The sequence below is a fragment of the Typopeltis vanoorti genome, chromosome 16, assembly GCF_054136105.1.
Source record: "Typopeltis vanoorti isolate ZY-2024b chromosome 16, IOZ_Tvanoo_1.0, whole genome shotgun sequence".
Classification (NCBI taxonomy): domain Eukaryota; kingdom Metazoa; phylum Arthropoda; class Arachnida; order Uropygi; family Thelyphonidae; genus Typopeltis; species Typopeltis vanoorti.
In genome coordinates, this window is record NC_143564.1 from 46,474,904 (window position 1) to 46,501,866 (window position 26,963).

At 35.9% G+C, this 26,963-nt stretch overlaps 1 protein-coding gene across 2 annotated transcripts in view; it reads right to left on the bottom strand.

Moving 5' to 3' along the window:
* The window catches only part of rictor (rapamycin-insensitive companion of Tor), a 955,009-nt gene that overhangs the window by 133,564 nt on the left and 794,482 nt on the right, over positions 1-26,963 (bottom strand). For both annotated transcript variants that reach the window (XM_090406113.1, XM_090406114.1), the window contains exons 26-27: positions 18,786-18,957; positions 8,775-8,832 (exon numbers count right to left, since the gene is read on the bottom strand). In XM_090406113.1, coding sequence (XP_090262239.1) covers positions 8,775-8,832; positions 18,786-18,957 — 230 coding nt within the window. The remainder of the gene's footprint in view (positions 1-8,774; positions 8,833-18,785; positions 18,958-26,963) is intronic.

Below are 26,963 nucleotides of genomic sequence, written 5' to 3' on the forward strand. Positions count from 1 at the left end.
AATTTCAAAATTATTTTTATTTTTCAACATTATCTCCCTTAAGACTAATACATTTATTCCAGCAATGCTCCAGCACCATTATCCTGTCCCTGTAGTGGTTCTCAGTAAGATCTGCAAAATACCCCTCTACAGCTGCAATCACCTCTTGATTCGAAGAAAAACACTGACCAGCGAGGAAAAGTTTTAGTTTTGGGAAGAGATAGAAGTCAGAGGGAGCCAAATCTGGGGAATAGGGTGGACATTCCAACAATTCATAGTGCAGATCCCTTAATTTTCCCACTGCCAAAACACCTTTGTGGGCAGGTGCATTGTCCTGATGAAAAATGATTTTTTTCTTTTGCAAACCAGGTCTTTTCTCATGAATTTTTTCGTCTAGTCTGGTTAAAAGATTGGAATAATATTCCCCAGTTATTGTTTTACCCTTTTCAAGATAATTAATAAACAAAATGCCTTTAGCATCCCAAAACACCGATGCCATGACCTTTCCTGCTGACAGAACTGACCTTGTCTTCTTTGGTGCTGAACAACCGGCTTCTGTCCACTGTTTTGACTGCTGTCTGGATTCTGGTGTGTAATGGTGAATCCAAGTCTCATCCATAATAACAAATCAACGCACAAAATCAGTTTTATTATTCTTGTTAAAACGATTCAAACATTGTTCAGATATTTTCATGCAAGTGTGTTTTTGATCTGCTGTGAGCAAGCATGGCACACCCATCTTGCACAAAGCTTTTTAATTCGCAATTCTTCATGCAAAATATATCCTAAATATACCCATTTCTTAATTGTCGAAAATGAAGGAGAAGAGTGCCCATAAACTTTTAAGAACTTTGAATGAATTTCTTTTGGCGTTAAACTTTCTTTTACAAAGAATTTTATAACTACACGATACTCAATTTTATCCATTTCAAGGGATACAGACAACACTTTTGCTTCAGACAGCTGTAAAACGAACTACTTGATAGAATGACTTGCAATTTCACATGGATGCTTATGAAAGATGTACCAACTTGGAAAAAAAAATCTTGCTGATAGTGTTACCACCTATAGTCAAGGCCGAGAACTTTTCAGACCACCCGTGTATGGGTGAACACTGTAACACTTGCCTTTACCATATGTAATCTTCGGGTTATATTTGGTTGGTTGGAAACCAACCAAAAATCATACTTTATGTTTCTTCTAGGATAAGATAAATTGAGTTTAAACATTGTATGCAAACATTAAAATAATAATCATAATAATTATTTTAATAACATTATCATTATTTAAGCACTTAAAATTTTTTTTTCAAAAGGAAATGACCACATGATGATATTGTAGGATTTATTATTATCTTGATCTTCATAGAGTCACAAGACTCATTGTGGGAGGGCAATACATAGTCTATTGTACCACTCCTTCAACTCATCCACCATTTGCAATTTCACCAGCTTCTCAGGTAATGCATTTCATGCTACTATCATTCTCTATGCAAAAAACTTCCTTCTTATCGTTTTAATCACTATTTCCTTTTGTAGCTTCCAGGGATGTTCCCTTGTCCATATTCCTTCCCCTTGTTCTACCATATGAAAAATCTTCCCAGTGTTAATATGATAACAACCCTTCAGCAACTTAAATTTCTCGATCATATACCCCCCCCCCCCCTTTGTATTCTATCCACCAAACTGTAGTCTGCATGCTCTGTCTCGCCTCATAATCAACTTTGTACAATCTTGATATAATATTTGTTATCTTCCTCTCCACCTTCTCCAAGGTTAATTCATCCCCTTCAAATCCTGTGATCAGATCTGAGCACAGAAATCCAGATATGGTCTGATCAAAGCCTTATACAATGGGACCACCACATTTTTTATCTCTCATGGTCAATGTCCTCCTTAAGAATACAGCAAATCTATGAAATGCCATATGTCTTCTGAAATTTAAATTTCTATCTACAATCATAGAAAGATCCCTTGTTTCCTCCACTTCTTCCAACATAAATCCACCAAGTGAGTATGAAGCATCCAATCTGTCAATCCCCAAGTTCAAAACCTTACATTCAGTTGCACTAAATTGATATCTCCATTCATTTTCTCACTTTTCTAGCTCTTTCCAGCTTATTCAAATTCTCTTGAAGAGTCAAAACATTGGTACTAATATTAATGACACTCCCAAGTTTCCTATCATCTGCAAACAACTGAATATCTTCCTGTAGTCCTGTGACAATATCATTGACATAAAAACCAAACCATCCATTCATTTTCTCACTTTTCTAGCTCTTTCCAGCTTATTCAAATTCTCTTGAAGAGTCAAAACATTGGTACTAATATTAATGACACTCCCAAGTTTCATATCATCTGCAAACAACTGAATATCTTCCTGTAGTCCTGTGACAATATCATTGACATAAAAACCAAACCATAATGGTCCCAGTACTCAACCGTGAAGAACTCCACTTGTAACCTTCCACCATCGGTTACACAGCACATTTCTTGGTCTATAGCAACAACCCATTTATATCTTGTCTTATAAACATCTATCTCACACCACATATTCTCAAAACCATTACTGTTATTTCCAATGTGATTCTCCACCCTAAGAGGGCTATTAAATGCTGCCTTTTTTATACATCACTCTTCAAAATGCTGAAAATAAATATGGTGACACATGTTGATTTACTTTATTCAATTCACATGCAAATACAAGGAAATAAGTGAATAATATTTATTCAAAGGCAATATATTTCAGACTGAAAATTACAGGTCATTATTACTTTACTTTATTATTCAATTACTGGCAAACAGCAGTTTAATGCAAAGTAGAACATGAAAAATGGATTAGTTTGAATCAGTGAGAGCCGCATGATATTATATATGACACAATGCAAAGGCATAACTTGAGGAGACATTATATTATTAACTGTATTTTAATTAAAACTTTAATCATGTGTAATAAAATGCTTTGTTATTTCAGCTAGAAATATAGTAATCCAAAAGATGTTGTGTGGTCCAGTCTGAGAAGCCAGAAGAAAACAGTATGTAGAGTCCTTATCCCATACATTTCTGGTATCTCAGAACCAATTTCTAGAATTCTTAAGAAGCACAATCTAGTAGCTACATTTATGCTGATCAATAAACTATCATGTTTCCCATCTTCAAAACATAAATAATCTCCTCTTGCTCTTCTTGAAATCTATCAAGTTTCATGTAACTATCATTTTTCATATTTTGGACAACTTGAATGTCCAGTGGAAAAAAGAATACAAGAACACCAGTTGTATGTCATCAATAGGATATCTGAGAAATCAGACCTTGCAAAACATTGAATATATTCAGACTACAGTATTCTATGGTCGGAAACATGCTTACTCCATTGTTGTTGCTATAAATTCAAACATTTAAAGAAAGCGTTGAACAGAGACGTCACGAGAAATTTTGGTGCCTATGGCCAGGAAAGAAAATTGCGGCGTTCTAAAAAAAAACTTTAAAAATCTCAATTTTTGCACATATGGCCAGGGCCACATTGGCCATAGCCTCACTACGCCTCTGGTGCTGAAGAATTACTTCATCATCCAAACTTGAATCAGAATGACTGCCTCTCAATATCAAAGATATGGAAGAGTCTTATTTTAATTACAAATAATTAAAGTTTTAATTAATAATACATACTAATATAAACATCTTCTTAGTTATGCCTTTGCATTGTGTCATATACATTGTATATAACCATGCACCTCTCACTGTTTCAAATCAATCCTCTGTTCACATTCTACTTTGTATTTAACTACTGTTTGTCATTTTTTGTTTGTAGAGGATGCTTCATCATTTCAGGTGATTATTTGAATGCTCTTGAGTAAAAATGGAAATCAATGAGGACCATTTCAGTCAGTTGCCATTCCACTTGGTATTTTGTTTCTGTTGTATGCACTGTCAGCCCTGATTTATGTTAGTTGGTTTTCTGTAGACTAAGAAGTTGAATCTGTTTTGTTTTGATATTTCAATTATTGTATCCAAAATAGTTCTAAATATAACTGATTAGATATATATAGTGATACAATATTCCACATAAAAGAAATAGACAGATAAGTCTGTTCTCTCTTTTTAATTCTTCTGTCGGTTCCATTTCTTTTCTGTTGGCACTTCTTTTGTTGATTATGCCTATCTTGACTTGTGATGTTGAATGGGACTGTGTTTCAGTCTCTGGAACAGACTTCAACTTAACATTACCAGTCAAGACAGGCATCATCAACAAAAGAAGTGTCAACAGAAAAGAAATGGAGTCAACAGAAAAGAAATGGAACCAACAGAAGAATTACCAGATCAACAAAAATAGCATTACCAGGGGGGGGAAAAAGTGAAATTCTAAATAAAAAAAAAACAAGACATTATATTCAGGCAACAGTGATAAAGAAAAGGAAACAGTAGCTATAGCATTCAACACTAAATATGAGGATAATCTTCATAAAAGGCAGTCAATATCAATACAATGATGTGAGCAAACATCTAAATGGTGAACTAGATAATGAGACTAATTTGTGCCCGTGATCCCAAAGAAGAAGAAGGTGGAAGCATTTTTCGAATCATCAGAGAAGGCATCTGATATAAAGAAAAAGCTGATCCTTGATCAGGATCTAAACAGCATATTAAAAAGGAATATCAGACATACAAAATTATTACTATCATTATTATCATCACTCCCTCCATGGAGTCAGCAGACTCACTGTGGGAGGTTCATTCAACTGACAACATATTTATCATAGTGAATTTTAAACTGTGGACTGTCCTATATCACATCTCTGAAGTTTCAGCTAAAAAAGAATTCACAAAAGTTAAAAGTAGGCACCTAAAGAAATTTGAAATCCTGCAATAAAGTCGATGTACTAATCTCAAACTGCAACTTCACAGAGATCACATGATTGTAAATTTATCATCACTAGTGCTTACAGAAGAGGTTACGAACACTCTCAGTGAGGGGCATAACTTCGCTATTACACCTAAACAATAAATTATGATGAAGAGAGAATACAGCATCTACAATCTTCCACCTTCAATAACAAATAATGTTCATTTAATAGCATCGTAAGCAAATCTAAACCACTTAAAACAATATACCACAGAATGAAATAGACGAAGTGACTTAACGAAGTTATACAAAAGTAAAAATGTTCTGATTACTAAAGCTGATAAGGGTAATATCACAGTTATCATGAATCAAGAGGATTATAACAAACAAACAAACAAAAAAAAAAGCAGGATCTCCTAGTGACAATTCTAATTACCAAATCATAGATCAAGGGCCCCCCCCACTATGTCTCAAAAGAAAAAAAGTTCATAAATTATTGAAAAAAATTGACTTCTTAGCCCAAAGAAACCATCAACAAAATAAAATCCCCATATTTATGGGGAACCTAAAATCCGCAAATCTAATATTTTCCTATGCTCTATAGTTGACAGCACAAACAGTCCTACTTATAAACTTGCTCAACAATTAGCTGTCGCCCACCCACCAGTTACGCCTCCACTTTTATAAAAAAATTCTATTCATTTCAGATCACATCATTAAAAATTAAGGCATAATGGTCAGTTTCAATGTCACTTCCTTATTTATTTTTTATTTTATTTTATTATGTTGGGCCCATACACAGGAGGTTGGTTGGTCAACCTATAGTACATTAGTACCGTGTATGGGTAGCAGGTTGGGAAAGGAGGAATTTGTTTATATTTGATTTGAATGACTTTAAATTGTATTCCTTGGGAAACACAGCAGGTGGGAGACTGTTCCACAGTGCAGCAGTTGGGGATGAAGGAATAGAAACTTGTTCTGTTTGTTTCTAGGTGTACTGTGAAGAGATGCTGTGTAGCAGCTGCACGTGTTCCAATGAGCTTTGTACTGAGCGGAGGAATTATTGATGTTATTTCGGATGAGCATTTCCCATGGAAATATTTGTAGAATATACATACTGCAGAGACCATATGTCTGTGTGAAAGTGGGGGGAAGAGAGTTGGTAAGGGATGGATCATTTGATGTCTAATTGCTCTCATCTGTATTGAGTTGAGCATTTTGAGAGAGCTTTTAGGGGCCCCACCCCATACGTGGGAGCAGTATTCAATATCTGGGCAAATTTGTGATTTGTATAATGTTAATGTGGCGAATCTCAAGTAGCTGTTCTGGGGTGAAGTAATGTCTTGAGCGAAAGAGAAATCCTAGTTTTTTGAGGCTGAGGATGCAATGGTTGTGATATGTTTATGCCAGGAGAGGTTTGATATGAGGGTGATTCCAAGAAGCGTGATCTCAGACTATCTGGATATTTGGGTATTGTCAAAAAGGATATTGGGGAAAAATGGTTCTTTTTTATGGGAAATAGTACAGAACTGGGTTTTATTGGCATTGAAATTTATGAGGTTATCTGAACTCCATTGTAGGATGGCTTGGAGATCGGAGTTGAGGGTGGTGGAGGTTGATGTTCTCTAGGTTGAGGTGAGTTGTGAAGGGTAAGGCTTATCAAATGCAAGCGAGGAGTGAAGTGTGCTGTCATCTGCAAAACCGTGTATTGGGTTGGAGGTCAATTGCAGTAGGTCATTGATATACAGCAGGAAGAGGGTTGGTGAGAGAACAGAACCTTGTGGGACCCCAGCATTAATTTAGTGGTGAGAATATAGGGAGCCATCCACCATCACACACAGTGTGCGTCCAGACTGAAAGCTGGCAATCCAACTACAGAAGTCCTGGGTCAGACCGAATGATGGTAGTTTGCCTTGTAGGCCTTTGTGCAGACCCCATCAAAGGCTTTGGAGATATCTAATGCAACCACTTGAGATTCGCCAAACCTCACCATAGCATTTGTCCAGAGATGGGTAACGTATGTGAGTAGATCTCCTGTTGATCGGCAGTGGCGGAATCCATACTGGCGGTCATTTATTTGGTGAGTGTCATCAAGATAGTGAGTACAGGAGTTAGGAATTGATGATTTTTTCCATTACTTTTGACAAGACTGAGGTAAGTGAGATAGGGCAGTAATTGGATGGGTGACTTGTCACCCTTCTTGGGAATGGGATGAATATAGGCCAATTTCCAGTTTGTGGGATAGATTCCAGTGGAGTAAGAAAGTATATATATAGGTGACATAGGATAGGGATCAGTTCTAGAGCACAAACTTTCAGAACAATTGGGGAATGCCATGGGGGACAGGAGACTTTTTTTGTGTCTAATTTGGACAGTATTTTTCTGATCTCATCTTGGCAAAAGGATATAGGGGTATTGTATGTTGGGTGTCTGGGATAGTTGGGGAACATTTACCATCGTCAGTTATGCATGCATTTGAAGCAAAGTATGAAGCCAGAAGATTGGCTTTTTTCTGTGGGTGATGATGCAGTAGAGCCATCTGGGTATGATAGGGGTGGGAATAGTGTTGGACAGAAGTTATAGCCAATTGCTTTGGCGAGAGACCAAAAGGCTCGGCTGCCGTTTGGACAGGCTGCTAGTTTCTTGCTTTTTGCTCTTCAAACTTTGTTTTGGAAGCGTTGATTGTTTTTTGGCATCTATTATGGGCTTCGGTGTAAGCTTTGAAGGAGAATGAGGTTCTTGATTTCAGCCAGTTGTGGTATGTCTGGTGTTTCATCTCTACAGCCTTGGCACATCTTTTGGAGAACCAGGGTTTCTGTTAGGGAATGGCAGTTCAGAGTCCTGAGTGGAATGTATGTATTCATGCCGGTGAGGATTACTTTGGTAATAAGCTCAGTGCATATGTTAGGTTTGGAAGGCCGGAAATAATAGTCCAGCCATGGGAATGCAGCATAGAAATTGTGGAGGCTGTCCCACTTGGCACTGTTATAGTGCCAAACTACTCTTGTATGGGGGTGTCTGTGTAAACGTTGTTGCATGAGGGAGGAAATGAGCACTAGGTTGTGGTCAGAATTGCCAAGGGAGATGCTCACTACTTTCACTGTGTATTTGGAGGGGTCACTAGTGAGGAAGAGATCTAGGGTGTTTGAGGAGTGGTTTGGGTTATCTGGTATTCTGGTTGGCATCTGGACAAGTTGTGTAAGGTCATTAGTGATGGCAAATGTTTCAGCGTCTCTGCCTGCAAGATCTGTATAACTGGAGGAGGAAAGTCAGCTAGTGTTGTGGATGTTAAAATCTCCTAGGAGGATGATTTTGCTGTTGGGAAAGTGGGATTGGAGAAAGTCGATTTTTAGGGAGAGGAAATTAAAGAGCTCAGAGTGGTTGGTTGTGTTGGGGGGGGGGGGTGATAGAGACAGCAGATGAATTGAACTGAGTGTGCGGAAGGGATATTTTCAACCAAAGAAGGTCAAAGTTGGGTGATTCTAAGGCAAGGTATGTCAGAGCAGATGTATGCGCAGATTAGTATTTACTAATGTACTACTAACAGACACACCTGATTTAAAAAAATTTAATTCCCCCCTGATATCGTTGAATTATTCAGATTCAAAATAATTTAGTTCATTGATTCCAAGAACCATTCTTTCTTTATATTCTTCATATATATATATATATATATATATTTTATATTCTATCTTTATTGGTGTTTTTTTTTTTTTTTTTTTTTTTTTTGTGGTTCACTGAGATTCTTAATGGTCTCTCCACACCAAAAATTGAAATGAATCAATTTGCTTTCCATCTTTCTTCTTAATGATCTAGACAAATTGCACCACACCAATACTGGATGTACACCATTTTCATAATATGTTTCTAAGCCAAAACAATAATGGCCTCAAAACAGATCCCTATGGTAATGCTTAGACATGATATAAAAATATATAACAGAGATTAATTACCAGTTTCATATGATGTTTCTGGTGATACATCTTGTTCGATTGACTTGTGTTCTTGAATCTAGAAAATTAAAAACAATAACTATCTCAATTCATATTTAGTGGGAGGGGGGGGGGGAGATGAACAGAAATTATAAGTTGCTAAACTCATCTTCTATAAAAATTTATATACAGCAATTTTTGAAATCACACTGTCAGAATTCAAAAGTTGGTAAAAATCAAATCAAATCAATATTTAACAAAAAGCGATTCAGAATGAAAATATTAGTTAGTAATTTAACATATTTTTTCTATATTTAAGGCCAAAGATTTCACTGGAGTTAAATGCATAATATATGTTATTATATGTTATTTGAGATCTGAAGTTCTGTAGGTCTCTATTCCAGCTTTACTCTGGCACAAGAGTGCAAAAGTAAAATGAAGTCTGCATACAAGATTTCAATTAGTCAGTTCAGAAACATGACAGGACTTATGTTAGATGACAAAGATTAAACTCTTCCACCACCACACTTACTAGGAGGTAGATCTTGCAGGAAAAGCACAGCTAAAATCCTCCACACCTAGAAGCCTGCTTTTTATTTCAGTGTTATAGTGTTCAGTAAGAGCTGGAAAATACATGCAGAAGATTTCTGAATTTCCAATAAGGTAAATATGACTGTATTTCCAGCCTTTGTTGTATTTCATTACAACCTCCAAACAGAACTGAGCTTCATAGTGTATTTGAATACTGGTTAGAGAGCCCAGTTTGAAATGGTTTTCAAACTGGGCTCTCTCCTGTTCTCACCTTAAGAAGAGTCATTAGCCTGAAATCTAACATAAATTTTATCAGGTTTCTAAATTGAAATTTGCATCCTGTATGCAAACTGCATTTCATTTTAGTGCTCTTCTATAAAAAGAGCTTGAATATATGTATAGAAGTCCTTCAGATCTTACACAATGTGCGTGCATGCATATACACACAAAGGTTTTTTTTTAATCAATATGCTAAGTTTGAGAAATGAGCAATTCCTGTATTGCTCATTATATTAAAATATATGTTAAAGATATTCATATATTTTTTGTTTTATACATTTCTATTTTATTATTCATTGAATTATGCATTTAAAATTCATTTCTACCATCAAATTATAAACCAATCATATCCAGTGCAGCATTTATAGATAGATGTTTGTAAAAAAAAAAAAAAAAAAATACACAGCTGTTGTTCCATCCCTTACTTACTTGCCAGAATTGGTATCCTGACTTTTTTATTTTATTTTCTACAACTCAAGTTGACATTAAGGCAGAATATTTTATGATATCATCAAGGCAGAAAGGCTTGATCATATATTACTTAATAGTGTAAGGGAATGCAACTGGAAGTTTAATGTGCACTTGGCATGATTGTTCAACTATGCAACAGGAAAAGTTCCAAAAGAGAAGGAGGGACAAAAGTTTACATATGCACAAAGGGAGAAGACAATGAGTTCAAAGGTTAGTCTGTATATTTTGAGTGATGGTTAAGGTACTGGAGAGGTTAACAAGAACTAGTATCTTAGATTTTTTTTTTTTTTTTTTTGGTAGGGGAGAATTTGAGTTCTAGAAATTAACTTACATATTAGAATAGAAAGGCATATGTTAATATCAAGATTTTATACAATCTTCTGACAGACTGCCACACAAGTTAGTATTTAAACCTCAGTAGATGGATTACATATTAATCAACTGGATAAGAGATTAGTTGTCTTACAGGTATTGGCAAGTTGTGTATATGGGAAGAGTATCTGAAAGAGGAAAGTCACTGGGTGTTGTGTCACAAGGATCTGCTTTAGGACTATTAATATACTTCAACTTATGTAATAATGGTAGAGGTCTGATGCAAAGTTGGGAAGTAATACGAGGAATGAAACTAATATGGAACTCCAGGAAGAAATAAAATATGAATCAATGAGTGGGTAATATCAATTCAAGGCAAGAACTTGAAATTTCAAATGCTAGGACGAAATGCTGTATATTCAACTGGTGGGGATATACCGAAAGAGATAAGAAACCAATGAGTGATAGTAGAAAAGATCTGAAGTTTTAGTGAGATGCAAAAATAAAGAGGTCCAACAATATCATACAAAGCCTTCATTAGGCCATATATGTACTACTGTACTCAGATTTGGTCAATTAGTGAAAAGGTTCTGGAAATCCAGAGCAGGGTGACTAAGGCAGTGTCAGGTCTGTGAAATGAAGGGAATGAGGATAGACTGAAGGAGTTTGAATGTGGGTATGACGTTGTTACAGATGATGCAGAATTTGTGAGAGCTATGAAGAAATTTTATTTTGTGGGGTTGGTCCTGCTCATGGTGGAGTAGCTATCCTAGTGGACTATCACACTCTTTTCCAACTTGTCTAGCTTAATACTCCTTTGGAAGCAGTATTAATTCGCCTATTACAAACAATCTTTGGATATTGTAAGATCATACTGTAATGAATTTAGATTATCAGAACAGTTAATTGCTCTGCTCAACTGTTTGTCATCAGAAAATATAGAAACTTCACACTTAATATTTGAACCTAAATCATTTATAAATATATTAAACTACAAAGGTTATGGTACCCCACTTCAAACAGCCTCTCTGTCTCTCTTGAAAACTCATCTCTGAACATTGATTTCTGTCATCTTCCTGTCAACCAATTTCTTACTCATCTCACTAGATGATCAGCAAAACCTGTTTGTGCATTTTCATTGGTTTCATCATTTTCATTGGATTTCATCAAAGATGCATCAAATAATAAAAATATTTGGTGCATCACTTCAGTATAAGAATTAAGCAGATTTGTCTTAATATATCTTGAGAACGTTAACAAAATCATGCTTTGGTATGCAACAAATAATCCTTATCCTACTTGAGAATGGCAAGATTGTGCTATGAGGTTTCTCATATACCACATAGATTTATGTAGTGTTTTGAATGGTTTTATATCCTTATGATCTCTCAACCATTTGCTGTCAGAACTTTCTTGACAGTACAATGTATGATGCTTTTATAAATCTTTTCTGGAACACGCTTAAAATGCTCTTCCATAATTTTAGTTCTGAGTGAGTTATTTCAGTTCTGCTCATGCAGGAGGTTTTTGTCATGTAATTGTTGTACCAAGTAAACAAGGAGTGACCAAAAATTCCAGGTAATTTATCATCATCATTGTTCTGTGGAAATAACAGAATTTGAGCACAATGTCTTGAAGACCCTCATTAACAGACACATTGCTCATTTTGCAAGTTTATGATGCACATGAAAGTTATATATTTCACTTACCCTACTCTCAAACAATGTATTTCACATATCTACCACATTCCAGGAAGAAATACCTACTCCTCACCAATTTCCTGCATTCACTTCATGCAGCTTTCAGGGACAGACTCTTGTTCTGAGCCTTATGACTGCCACCACTCTACAAAAAATCTCTTCCATGTTAATTTGGTATTGTCTTCTCATCAACTTATGTCTCAATCCTATACCTTCTCCTCCCAATCACTGGGTATTCTGTTTATTTCTCCTCATACCCAGAATTTCACTCATCTGATGCTGTCTTAGTCATTCTCCTCTGGACCTTTTCAGAATCTCTTCATCTTCTTGAAAATCCAACTGACCTAATCAAGTTTTTGGACATTGGAACTATAATTTATTTATTTTTTACAATTTGGTGTTCTCATTCTCATTACCATTAACAGATTGTCCTTACATTTCTCACAGTGTGGGAAATTTCCCTAAATTTCAGATTCTTGTCCATTATCTCCCCCAGGTCTCTTAATTTATCCATGTTCTTAAAAACATTCCCACCAAATGAATACACATCATCTGATCCCTGCCTTCCAAATTTCAAAACTTACACTTGCAACCTTGGAATTCCCACTCATATGCCAACACAATCTGTTGAAATCCTTCTAGAGAGGCATCATGTTGGATTGTTTTCTTCATGGCTCTCACAAATTCTGCATCATCTGTAACATCTGTATGACCCGCCTACAAGTTTCCTACAAACAAAAACAGAAAGGTCTGTGTATCTGCAACAGAACCTTCATATTATTATTACCATTATTAAAAGAGACCCCAATGGAGAACATATATTACCCACAACAGCTGTCATACCTGTTTTTGAATTCATGGTAATCCATTCCAATCATGCACCACCCTATCAGAGAAAAATCTAGCTCTCACTCCCTTTTTGATGGCATTCATTTTTCAACTTCCAAGGATGGCTTCTCATCCTTTCCCTACTCCAATAAAATGCAAAATTCCATCAACTGATATCCTGTACGACACTCTCAAAAATCAGTAAGTTGCGATCATGTTACCTCCCTTTCTTCTGTTTTACTAGTGGCTGAAGTCCACAAATCCTCAATCTGTCTTCATAATCTGTATGCCACCTGATATAATACTTCAACTTCCTATCTACTAAAACTGCAAGATCCTAGTTGAGTTGTGATTGGTGGTCAGTTTCTTTTAGAACAATAATCTTTAGAACAACACTGTAACATGACACTGGATATCTTATCAACCAAAGTGTATGAAATAATTTCCTAATATTAACACGTTCACTGCCACACTATTTCGGCATAGTCTGTTCCCGTACGCCGAGCAATTTCACTTCTTCAAGGTCAGTACGGTAATCTCATTGTCGGCGGTAAGCTTCATACGAGTATACTCGTAGTTGGCTTGTGCAGAGCACATACCATCTATGAGTATACACAGTTTTGCTGCTAGCTCCACAAGCCAAGCATTTTTACTTCTTCAAGGTCAGTACGGTAATCTTGTTGCCGGTGGTAAGCGTCATACGAGTATACTCGTAACTGGCTTGTGTAGCTCATATATGAACTACGAGTATACTCGTAGTTGGCAGCGAATGTGTTAAACTGACAGCCATTTTCACAAGCCAACATGATTACCTTGCCTATCTTTGCATCATCAGCAAATAGCGGTATGTCTCCTGTCAAATCCTTCCCAATGTCATTAATGCACAGATTAACTAACAATGGACCCAGGACTGATCCTTGTGGTAATCCACTGACTTCTTGAAATCTTGCAGACTCCCATCTCTCCCATATACCACTTTTTGATATCTGTCAGTCCAATATTTTTTATGTTAAAAATAATATTTTTACAATATTATTTATGTATTCCAGCATGGATTTGTTAAGGGGATATGTTTTTAGTAATCTAGATACCTTTTATAAAAGGAGTAACAAGAGCAGTGGATGAGAGTAAGGTATACACTGTGGTATTTTTGTATTTTTCAAAGCTATTTGATAGGGTGCCACATGTTGAGTTGGTATTTAAATTGCAGCATATAGGTTTGGATATCTGAATAGTGGACTGGATTGGTAACTGGCTTTATTTCAGAAAGAACTATCAGGCAGTAGGAAGATTACATATGGAGTTACATAGGGTTCAGTGCTCAGACCTTTACTGTTCAATCTTTATATGTCAATGATATTGTTACTGGGCTAAAGGGATATATTCAGTTTGTTTACATATGATATGAAGCTTGGGAGGATTATTAGTAACTGTTGTAGTTTTTATTTTTTTAATGCAACTCATGAAAGGTTGTAAGCCTATATAGTACATTAGCACTGTGAGTAGGCTAAGGATTTTTAAAAAAATATTTTTATTAATTTTTATACTTTTTTGTATTTTCATTTATTTTTTTTTAATATAATCCAGTAACACTGCTATAGAGACCAAATATGGAACTTTCTCAAGCCACTAAAGTGGCTTGAGAAAGTTCCATAAGCCTCTAATAAGCAGGATGGTGGTCTCACACTGGATGATAAAATTCATCTTCCACCTAAAGACAATAACAAAGATTCATGCCCAAAGCAGAATTTTAACTCATGACCTATTGACCAGAGCAGATATGCTAATCTCAGCCAACCCCCAGGCCAGCTAATAACCAGGACTTAACTCATAAATAAATTTAATGGAATGAATAGAGCACAAGAAATAATTAAACAACAGGTTTAATCATTTCAATATTTCATCTGTCATAGAGACATCTTCAGGAATACAATATTAAAATCATAATAACACACACTTAAGCCTAAAGTCTGATGAGAGGCACCCCTCTATGGGCACTGTTGGCTAGCCTTAGATTTAGAATCCTAACACAACCATATTTATTTAGATTAGGGTGGTTTTTAAATCTGCTGCTGATTCTAAAAAAGTCTTTCAAGTTTGTGTTTGCTGTGATGAAGCATAGTAGATTTTCCTATCTGATCCTGTGCAAGATATCCAAGGCATGGTCAGCTATACTTGACTGAGCACAGTTCTGGCAGCAGATGCATTTGTGTTCAACAAGGCAGATGGTAAATGCTTCATTACAGCAAACACAAAGTCAAAAGATTTTTTTTAGAATCCAAAACAGATTTAAAAAACCAGTCTAATCTAAATAAATAAGGTTGTGTTAAGCTTCTCAAGATTTGAGAGACTTTAATTCAATAGAGGCTCATAGAGAGACTCATAGAGAGTACCCCTCTAGGACTTTAAATTTAAATTAGTCTAATTTCTTCCACTTATTGTTGTGTGTGTTATTACAATTTTAATTGTATTCCTGAAGATGAAGCAAAATATAGGAACTATTAAACCTGTTATAAAATAATTTCTCTGTGGTGTATTCATTGCATTAAATTTAATTATGATGATTTGAATAAGCTGGACAGGTGGGAAATGAATATTGATATTGATTTAATGCAACTAAATGTAAGATTGTGAAATTTGGGATCAACAGATGGGATGTTTCATACCCACTTGGAAGAGTTATACTGAAAAAAGTGGAGAAAGCACAGGATCTTGTGGTGATTGTAAAAAGAAATTTGAAGTTCAGGACATATTGCAAAGGTTTTGAAGACAACTCTGAAAACTTCTGCAATACTGAGGAGGATACTAACCTTGAGAGATAAAAGGATGTGGTTCCATTTCATAAAGCTCTGATCAGCCCACTCAAGGATTTTTGTGCTCAGATCTGGTCACCTGGATTTGAAGAGGATGAAATAGAATATAATGGGATGAAGAGCACGGAGAGTCAGATGAGGAAAATTGTATCAGAACCGTACAATGTTAGTTATGAGGATAGACTGGAAGGCATGCAAACTAGAGTTTGGTTGACAGAAAAAAGAAGGGGGAATGATATGATAGAGACATTTAAGCTGTTGAAAGATTATTATTGGACTGACAGTAGGATGCTTTTTCATATGGCAGAATGAGAGAAAGGAACAAGGACAAAATGCAAAAAGAAAGTAGTGAGTAAGAAGTAAGTTTTTTTTTTTGCATAAAGAGTTTTGGAATATGAATACATTATCTCTGAGAGTGGTAAAAGTAGTGAACAATAGTGCATGAGTTGTAGCACAAAAGACTTTGAGCTGCCCTCTAGTATTGACCTCCCACAATGAGTTTTGGATTGAACTTCATGGAGGTTAAGAAATAATTTGTATTCACATCTGTTCTTTCACTTTCTTATATTTGCCAATTATTCTATCAGTTTACATATTTACACCATTTAGTAATTTAAATATACCCACTAATATAGGATTCTTCTTAAATAATCCTCATCGGCCTGCTTGGCAAATCAGCTCTCTAATCAACAGGCTGCAGGTTCAAATCCTGTCATGGGCATGGATGTTTGTAATGTTTTTAGGTGGAAGTTGAATTTCATCACTCAGTGAGAGACCACTGCCACCCAACTTCTAGGAGGCCTGAAGTGATCTGAAAAAGTTCCATGTTTGGTCTGTAGAGCAGGGTTTCCAGACTATCTAAAAATAAAATAAAATACAAAATAATAATAATAAAGGCAATAAAAATAGAAAAAAATCCTTAGCTCATCCACAGTACAAATGTACTATTAGGTTTACAAGGAAATCTTTTGTGGGCAGGAGCCATATTATATAAACAAAAAATATCCCCCACCCCATGCGGCTTTATTGATGCTTAAAGAACCAATGATGATATGTGGCATGTCCTCTGATATTTAAACAGGAAGTACAAGAACACATCTTGTTGTCTTGCTGTAAGGTTAAGGTCAGTCCAAGTAGTTTCTTCTAATCCTCACATCAATGTATTAAGATGAAATGTCTCATGAATCATTGGATGATATTTTTTCACTGTGAAGAAACTTCATGGTGAAAAAAGCCTGGTTCTCTATGAAAATCATATTGAAAGAATGCCCCTGGTACTTAAAGTGCAAGTAGCCTTGAAGCATGTTGAATCTTGTTTTATTCTTGTATCACTCTGCTGCAATACAGTGGTATACAATCAGAGTTGTATTTATAATACTATTGTGTACAAAATAGCCAAATCCTTAACAGGCTTGTCAAAGCATGTAAAACAGTGTGCAGCAGTTGAATTTTTGATGCACAATAATATGAGTGCTACTGAAATTCACTACCAATGACAAAGTTTTCATGGTGAAGCTCTGTGATCAGTCATTACCTAACATTAATGACTGATCACAAAGTGGGTAGCGAAAACTGCAACTGATGCTTTCCATAAGCAGGAAGCTGAGCGGTTAATGAAGAAAATCAGAAAATAAGTCAGCTATCGCTAACATTAAAACTATATTGTACATTGTATTACATGGTTCAATCAAACTGTTAGAGAATTGAGCTAAAACAAAGTGGGTAAATGGGGTCACAGCTCAACAAAGGGAAGGCAATACTTTTCTTCATAAAATCATGATGAGGATGAAAGCTGAACCTATCATAACCCTCAAAACAAAAATAAAGCAGATAATTCCAAATGTCTCTTGCTTTATTTCACTGAGGTATCTCTTCTGTATGGGAGGCCTTCTCACAATGGAGAAATTTCTTTTCAAGCACCACTCATACCATATCTCAAATAAATATCAAAATAAAGTATAGTATTATGTATAAAAGGTGATATGGATGAAGAATATCAGTACACTCAACAAACGTTTATATTTATCATCTGATAATGATAATTGGTGAGAAGTAGGCTACAGAAATGGGTTGATATAGGCAGTATTCTCTGTAGTTGTCAGCATGGGTTTGTTAAAGGGAAATTGTTTTACTAACTTATGTACTATAACAAGTGAGAAATGTCTTGAATAAGGGAGATGCATATACAGTGGTATACTTCGATTTTGCAAAAGCATTTGATAGATTGCTACATGACAAGCTGATAAATAAAGTGAAATGAATGGGATTGGATAAGAGACTAGTGAGTTGGATCTGTGACTGGCTCTCAGATAGGTATCATAAAAATGTACATGAAGATGCAGTAACCTGAAAGAGGAAAGTCACTAGCAGTGTGCTGCAGGGGTCTATGAAGGGGCCACTGTTGTTCAATTTGTATATTAATGATATTGGGATGGGTTTAATTGGTGACATTCATGTTTGCAGATAATGCAAAGTTGGAGAGAGAGCAATACAGAGTCAAGCAGATGACTTAACTTATGGACTTACAGGAGGGCTTGAACAGATTGTATGAGTGGGCAGGTAACAGTTCAATGTTGTAAAGCATAAGGTTTTGTAATTTGGTCAGCAACATGGGATGAAATGAAAAATCTGGGAGCAGTGGTGGACAATGATCTGAAATTCAGGGGTCGCATTGCACAAGTTGTAAAGTTGGCACATTGGATAATAGGAATGATGAGGAGGACCTTGACATGCAGAAATAGAGAGGTTATGATTCCACTGGATTTGTGCACAGATTTGGTCACCGGGTTTTCATGGTGACAAAGATATATTAGAAAGGATCGAGAAAAGATTCACAAAAGTGGTAAGTGGCCTTTGGAAGGTGGAGTATGAAGAGAGATAATCCAAAATTGAAAAAATGTAAATTGAAAAGCCTCATGAATAGGAGGAGGAAGAAGAGAAGGGATATGATCGAGACATATCAGTTAGTCAGAGATTGTTACCAGTTTATGGTGCAGTTGGATGAGCTTTATGTGTGATTGTGTATCTCCCACAATGAGTGTCTGACTCCATGGAGGTCAGATGTTAATAATAATAATACTAATCCATGTAATACTTACAGAAAACAGCATGCTATACTTTACTGGCAAACATAAACCAATGAAACGGATTTCATCAATGGAAATATCGGATGACTGACAATGTACAACTGCTGGAGCTGAAGCTTGACTAGAAACTGATGATCTGCGATAGTGTTCTCCATTGTCTCTTTCACGTGGAGGAGTAAAATCTCTAGGAATACATAAATCACATTTGATATACACAGAGGTCGATTAAAAATACACACACACACAGATGTCTGAATGTAATTTGCAAATTATTATTTTTTTCTTTCATCATTATACTATGACCAGCATTCATTATCTAAAAATTATGCACCAAAAAATACCTTCATATTAAGATCATCACCAGGAATACATATACAGGTAAGCTCATTTTATGTTTCCTCTAAAATCAATAGAAAAAAAATCAAAAACATAAACAACAAGAAAAACACAAAGGCTTAAAGATGCAGCATGTGTAATTATTTTGTGATTGTCTTTTGTATTATATTTTATGGCAAATCTAGGATATGATGGTTAACAATATGCCTATAAAGGATGAAATCCAGTGTTTCTGGGTGGAAAAACACTAACCCCAGTATGAGATCAGCTAACTCATCTTCAAATGAAAAGCCCTGATAAAGATTTTTCACATCCTTTCCAAAAAGGGTACTGTCAAAACTGACTGAGCATGGAGGCTGTGATTTTCAAAAGATAACCAAAACTATTATCAAGAATAGCCATAATTAGAATTCTAATGTATAATATACGGGGTGTCCACAAAGGTTTACCCTGATTATGATATATTATAACTCTTCAGTGGATACTTGAAATGAAAACAAAGTTAGACTTCAATGCATAACATATAGAAAAAAGTCAACGAACAACTTCAACATGTGCACTGCCGGTAACACGTAAAATATCCAAGCGGTAATCAATAGCATGCCACACATTCTCCAACATTTGTTGTGTGACTCCTTCAACTGCATTTCTGATGCACTGTCGCAAGGTCAGCAACTGTTGTTGCATAAGCAAGATCCTTAGCATAACTCCAAAGAAAAAAGTCTAGGGATGTAATGTCTGGTGACCTCGGGGGCCATCTCTGCCAATCTAGCGATTTGGGAATTCTTGATTAAGATGATTGCGAACATCACGAGACCAATGAGGTGGGGTGGGGGGTGGGGTCCATCCTGTTGAAAGATAACATTTGGTTGCATCTCCTGTAGCTGGGGAATGGCATAATTATTGAGAATATCTAAGTACACATTTCCATTAATTTCAAGAAAGTTTTGGACTAGCTCGAATGTGTTCTCTTATGGCATGTGGGTTTTCAGATTCCCCAGATCCTTATATTGTGTCTGTTGATTACTCCACTCATGTGAAATGTTGCCTCATCAGAGAAACAAACACGCTGCAAAAAATCATTAGCCTCATCGATACGGTTCAAAATGAGGTTAGTAAATTCTTCACACCTTGGACGATCATCTGGCTTTATCTCCTGGACAATTTGGACTTTGTACGCAAACAATTTCAAACATTTGCATACCACTTTGTGGACTGTACTCCTTGGCATTTGAAGTTCTAGTGAAGCTCTTCTGATTGACTTCTGCAGTGACCAGGTGAAGGCAGTTTGAACTGTCTCTTCAGAAACTGATGGTCTGCCACTGCTTGTATCCTTATGAACTGAACCTGTTTCTTAAAACTTGGTCTTCCATGACTTTGACATCAGGTGGGTTCTTTCCATACTGTGCCCTAAACATTTGCTGCACTGTAACTGGAGATTTTGTTTCTGCTAGCCACAGAACACATTGGGCTTTTTCCTGTACTGAAACCATTTTTAAAGAAAATCAGCAGCAGCACTCCTGATGGCAAAAGCAGTATACTGAAGATACCAGTATGGAAACTTTATGAGTACTCAAGTTTACCTGAAACAAAATTTATTCAGTTAGTTTCATTGTTAAAATATTATGGCCAGTTGAAATCAGGGTAATCATTTGTGGACACTCTATACAATCGATAAAATCCTTCACAAGAATAAATCCAAAAATGAAAAAAAAAAAAAAAAAAAGATTACTATAAGGCACACTGGCCAATTCCTTACATTAAAGGGATATCCAAATAAATAAATAAAATAAAATAGAGCAATACAAAAATATCATATTAAACTACATATAAACCACCCACTAAAATAAGAAGTTTATTCATTGTCTCTCAGGATACCCTGCTCTACGTGTATATAAAATATGATGCACCTGTAACTTACCCTCCATAGAGAAAACAGGCTACAAAGTTGCAATAAGAGAAGAAACACAAACAACATATCAGATTCTTTTCCATAATTCTTTGATTATAGAAAATGGAAATATGATTAGAAAGGCATACATTTCTTATATTGTACCAAAAACTGGTATGAACAAAAATTCAAAGAAGACTGTGAGATGCTAATCCATCACAGCTATCTAAACAAGGATGAAGGCATAAGAGTAACAAAGATATGGCAAGCACATCTGCAACTCACATAACACTTGTACCAAGGATAACAACAGGAATATACAACTTTAACAATTATCAAAAGCAAAGCACAAAAATAACCAGATATTGGATAAAATCAGAGAACAGATCTATATGCCAATAATTAGTGCCTTTGACTTAAAATAACAGGACTTTAGAAAATTAAGCCTCTACACCCAGAACTACTGATGTAATGCAACTTATGTTCAAGCTATGCTTGTTTAATTTATCTTTTTCTCAGGTTAAGCTCTGGTCAATGTTTGACCAAAGCAGAACAGCTCTAGCATACTGTCCCGAATTTTAAAAAAACGTCATGGCTCACACATGTAACCAAAAATAAACAGAATTTAATTCAATAAGTCTAATATATTTCCAACATTATGTGGATGTCATCAGGGAGACAGACCATTAATTATATTCAAAATATGAATCACAATAATAAGTTATGAACCAAGCATATACACTAGCTCATATCTTGGTTGCAACTGAAGTATATGATTACACGATTACAGTTCAAAGGAACAACTGCAAAACTTGCATACATAAAAATAATTTAAAATAATTACTAATTTAAAAAAAATAAATAAATTATGAACAATTAATACTGATCACCTCCCAAAACTTAATGTTTAGCATGCAGTCTGGGAAGTTGAGTTTCAGACCATTTCGTTATGTTTTACATATTTCAAGGAAAAGATGATCAAATTTGAACTTGCAGGAATGAAGAAATTTTGTCTGGTTCCGAAGAACTCTGTGCCTGGTATTAACAGCATGAGAAGTGAGACCAGACTTGTCAGATTCCAAAACTGTAATATAGTTTTGATGTTCTTCAATTCTAATCAAGGCAGAAAGGCCAGTCTGTCCAAAAGATATCAAGACCATAATACATTTTTGGAATTTGACAAGTCTGGTCTTGCTTCTCATGTTTATTGACACTAGCTACAGAGTTCTTTGGAACTAGACAAAACTTCAATATCATCAGGTTCAAATTTGTCTTTTCCTTGAAATGCTACGATATCATCTGAACCTCAACTGATCAGACTGCATGCCAATCTCTCAAGTTTTGGGATGCTATTAATTGTCTTAATTTTCTTTAATAATCTATATTTTTTTAAATTATTTTTTACCCATGCAACTTTTTCATTTATTTCTTTGAACTCTAACAGTGTAATCATATACTTCAGCAGTAACTGAGACATGAGTACAACATGATTTATGACTCCTCATTGCCATTCATAATTCGAATGCAGTTAACAATCTGGCTCTCTGATGTCCATGTAGCACCGGATGAAATATATTGGAGTTTCTGAATATTACTTTTTTTTTTATTAGCAGCACTATGTAGTTTTTGTTACATGTGTAAGCCATGAAAGTTAATTAAGCATGTCTAGAACACGTTCCATTAAAACAATATTATTAAATAACAAATTAGATATTTAATATCTAATTTGTTAGCTGTTACTGGTGAAACAGACAAGTTTCAGTCTTTGTTAATTAGCAAGAGTTCACCAACATACAGGGCATGGCATGACAGTTTAATCACATTCTGTGCATTATAGGTAGTCAGTTGCATCTGCTATCACTTGCTTGTGGGTGGCTGTTCCTGAAGTCATTTGTTGATGATGCAATATTCAAACTGATCAAATCTGTCCATTAGTCATTTAAATCTTGTTGCAGTTTCATTCGAAGAAATCTGACTATAATATTTCCGTTGTTGAGTTTCAGAACACATTAAGTCAAATTATTGCTAATCCTCTCAAGGATATCTTAAATTTCAGAATTCACAGTGCAAAGTCCTGATTTGAAATTTAGTATGTGATTCAGGACATGTGCTAATAGAAAATGCTTGCATTACTGGATACCCTTGTTACATGTTTACTCTCAGGTAATCCTTCATTTGTGTTTATCATATTAGTTCATTATAATTATAATTAGTATATATAATAATTACCATAATTAGTTCAATTATAAGTTCAGTATAACAGAGGATATGAAAGGGTTGTTGGAAAAAGCAAGAGTGAAGACTGAGAAAGTGAAAATCATAAGTATATCATCTTGATATGATAAAAATGAATTAAGAAAGGACATGATGGCAAATGATTCAATACATAGGCTGTGTATTAGGAATGGATGTGAGTTTTTGGATGTGTGGAGTGAGGTTGAAGGAAGATTGGATTTGTATAAGAGGGGCAGCCTACATTTCAATGCGTTTGGTATCAGGAGTGTTCAAAAACTAATAACTGGTATGAGACCTAACACAGAGAATGAGGGAAACTAAATTATAATGGGAGGAATGGTGAGAATGTGTGTGTAAGAGCAACGAAGTCATATAACTGTGTTAATGAAGGGAATGGTCATTATCATGGAATTGATTACAAGGAAAGAATGATCCAGGCGGTGATATTGCAGGAATGAGGAAACCAATGGCATATATTGGAAATGAGGCGAATGAAATGGAGGTGAATAGTATATTACAGAACCTTAATGTGAATACATCTGTGGGATTGCATGGTATACCAGCTCGAGTTTTATGTGAAGCGGCAAAGGAATTGTCAGTGCCCTTGACCATATTGTTTAATTGAAGTCTCAGCTCTGAGTTAGTCCTGAGAGGATGGAAAGAGGTGAAAATAGTTCCACTGCATAAAGGAGGCTCCAAGACTGTTGTTGCAAATTACCGAGCAATCAGCACATCAGGAGGCATTGTCAAGGTATTGGAGAAATTAGTCATCATCAAATTCCTGACATGTACCCTCAAGGGGTGTACAGGATATGATAGTACTACATGAAAAATTTATATCATTACTAACTTCCTATCTACAATTTTCCTCCAAATCAGTCTGTTACTTGTCAAGACCCCAACATTATCAGATCTTATATTTCTATCATCTAAGGCACTTTCTACCGTACCAATCGACCTACAGGGTGTTCGGGATAAATTTGACAGTTTCGTAAGGAAAAAGAAAATCTTCTTTGTATCTATTAAATTTAATGAATTGACAAAAAAACATTACAGGCAGAGTTAATTACAATACTATCAACAAGATTTACTCAAAATAACCACCATTAGCATCGATCACAGCTTCAATTCTGCTTCGGAACCTCGAACAAGCTGATGCTACAGTCTCCCTGGGAAGGGCCGCAAAAACTGTTTTAATTTTATCCATTAACTGGGCTTTTGTATTACTGGAAGTGCGATTGGTGTCTTTTTCAACTGCGCCCCATACAAAATAATCCATGGGGTTAAGGTCTGGGGAGTTTGGAGGCCAAACATTTGGACTGGTGAAGTCGTAGAAATTTTCGGACAACCATTTTTGACTTTTCCCAGAGGTGTGGCAAGGGGCCGAATCCTGCTGCCATACATACGGCCTACCATTGGCTACCCTTGTTATCCAGGGCTTGACTACAGTTAGCAACTCCACGAACAAAGCCCGAATTCCAATGCCAGGGTTCTTCAACACCTGTTCCTGCAGATTTGCGAGGAATTCTGCTGTACGAACGCAATCAGATCGTCTGCTAGGGATCTTTCTTCTTGCTACATCCTCGTAGTCACCATTGCAAGTCTCTAGTTCATGCCTGATTGTTTTTACTGTATTCAGGGAGCATTGGGCAGCAGTCGTAATATCCTTATTTTGATGGCGGGCACGAATCATCATGATACAAGTTATTCTCTTCCATGATTCAGGTGGGTTCCAGCTATCCATCCTTTCTGACATCTTGTATATGAATGAAGAAGGATCCAAACTTTTAAATGAAGAGAAGTGTGTGTTAATACATGTAACTTACGGAAAAATATAATTAATTATAAATATGTCAAATTTATCCTGAACACCCTGTATATCTTGGTCTTCCTCTGGGTCGTTTTCCTGCCAACCTGGCAGAGAACACCTGTTTTGCTAATCTTTCCTCGTCCATTCTGTTTAAGTGACCATACCACCTGAGAATAGCTCTGTTAAGGCATTCCTGGATGCTGACAATGTCAAGTTCTTTCCTAATATCCTCGTTTTTAATATGATATTGCCATTGATGCCATCTGTTCATGCCTCTAATCTTTCTCAGGACTCTCATATCTGTGGTCTCTAGTCTTTGGTCAAGTATTTTACTTCTGACCCAGCTCTCAGATCCATAAGTTAAAACTGGTTTGAACACTGTCTTGTATGCAGCTAATTTAGTGTTCCGACTAATTTCTCTCTTATTCCATATGAATCTATCAATTGACTGCCTACCATACCAGCTTTGTTGATTCTGTTGTCTATTTCCATATTTAATTTACCATCTTCAGTAAAAATCGTGCCTAAGTAGCTGAAATGTTTTACTTGTTCCACAGATTCCCCGTTCACAACACAGTTGACATTTTCAACAATTCTACCTATTTTCATTGTCTGTCTTTTTAATGCTGACCTTCATACCATATCTATTACAACAGTTATTCAATTTAGTCAGGGAATCTCGCAAACTTGTAGCAGATTTATGTAGAAGTATAACATCGTCTGCATAAAGCAAAGAGCTGACATTAACATCTCCAATTCTGATATCACGTTTAATACCACTTTCCTTCATAATGTGATCCATATAGATAATGAATAACAGAGGGGGATAATGTACATCCTTGTCTCACACCAGATTTAACATTAAATCATCTTCCTGTACTTCCGTCAATTCTGACTGCTGACTTACAACTCAAATAAAGACTAAGTATTGCTTGATATAATGCCCCATTGACACCATATAACTGTAGCGTATTGAATAGCTTCTCTCTTGGAAACTTGTCATATGCCTTTTCCAAATCGACAAAACTGAAATACAGGTCTTTGTTATATTCCCATGCTTTCTCGACTATTTGTCGTAAAGTGAAGATCTGATCCTGACAGCCTCTGTTTGACCTGAATCCAGCTTGTTCTTCACCAAGCTTTTCTTCAGCAATTCTTCTTAACCGTTTCTCAAGTATACTTGCATAGATCTTGCCAGGAACACTCAGTAGGAAAATACCTCTGTAATTCTCACATGCAGTTTTATTTCCCTTTTTATATATGGGTACTATTAGAGCTCTACTCCAATCATCGGGAATTCGTCCCTCTGTCCAGGCTTTCTGAACTATGCAGTGCAGCCACTGTAAGACTCTTATACCTCCATACTTCAGCATTTCTGGTCGAATATCATCTAATATTGCTGCCTTTCCACATTTCAAGCCTTTGATGGCTTTTTCTACTTCAAGTATGGATATGTATTCCTGACTGCATGCCTGGTCAGTGTTTTTTTACCACTATGCTGTCATCACTGCTTGTTTCATTTAGCAGTTTTTCAAAGTAATTACTCCATACTTCAAGGATGTCTTTTTCTCCCGTTTTCATGTCACCTTTATCATCTCTAATTCCTTTTACAGCACTCTTTCCTCCATTCTTAAGCTTCTTCAACAACCTCCAGAATATTTTGCCACCCTCTTGATATTTATTTTCTATATTCTTGCCAAAGTCCTCCAATGACTTTTGTTTAGCTAGTTTTACACAGTGTTTAGCATTCTTGTATATGTCTCTATATTCTCTAAGAGCACAAGCTGACTTATTTGACAGGAACTTTTGATATGCTTTCCTTCTTTTCCTTCACTGCCTCGTTAACTTCCTGTGTCCACCAGGGAGTTCTGATTTTTTTTATCCTTGCAGACAACCTCACCACATGCCTCTCTGGCAG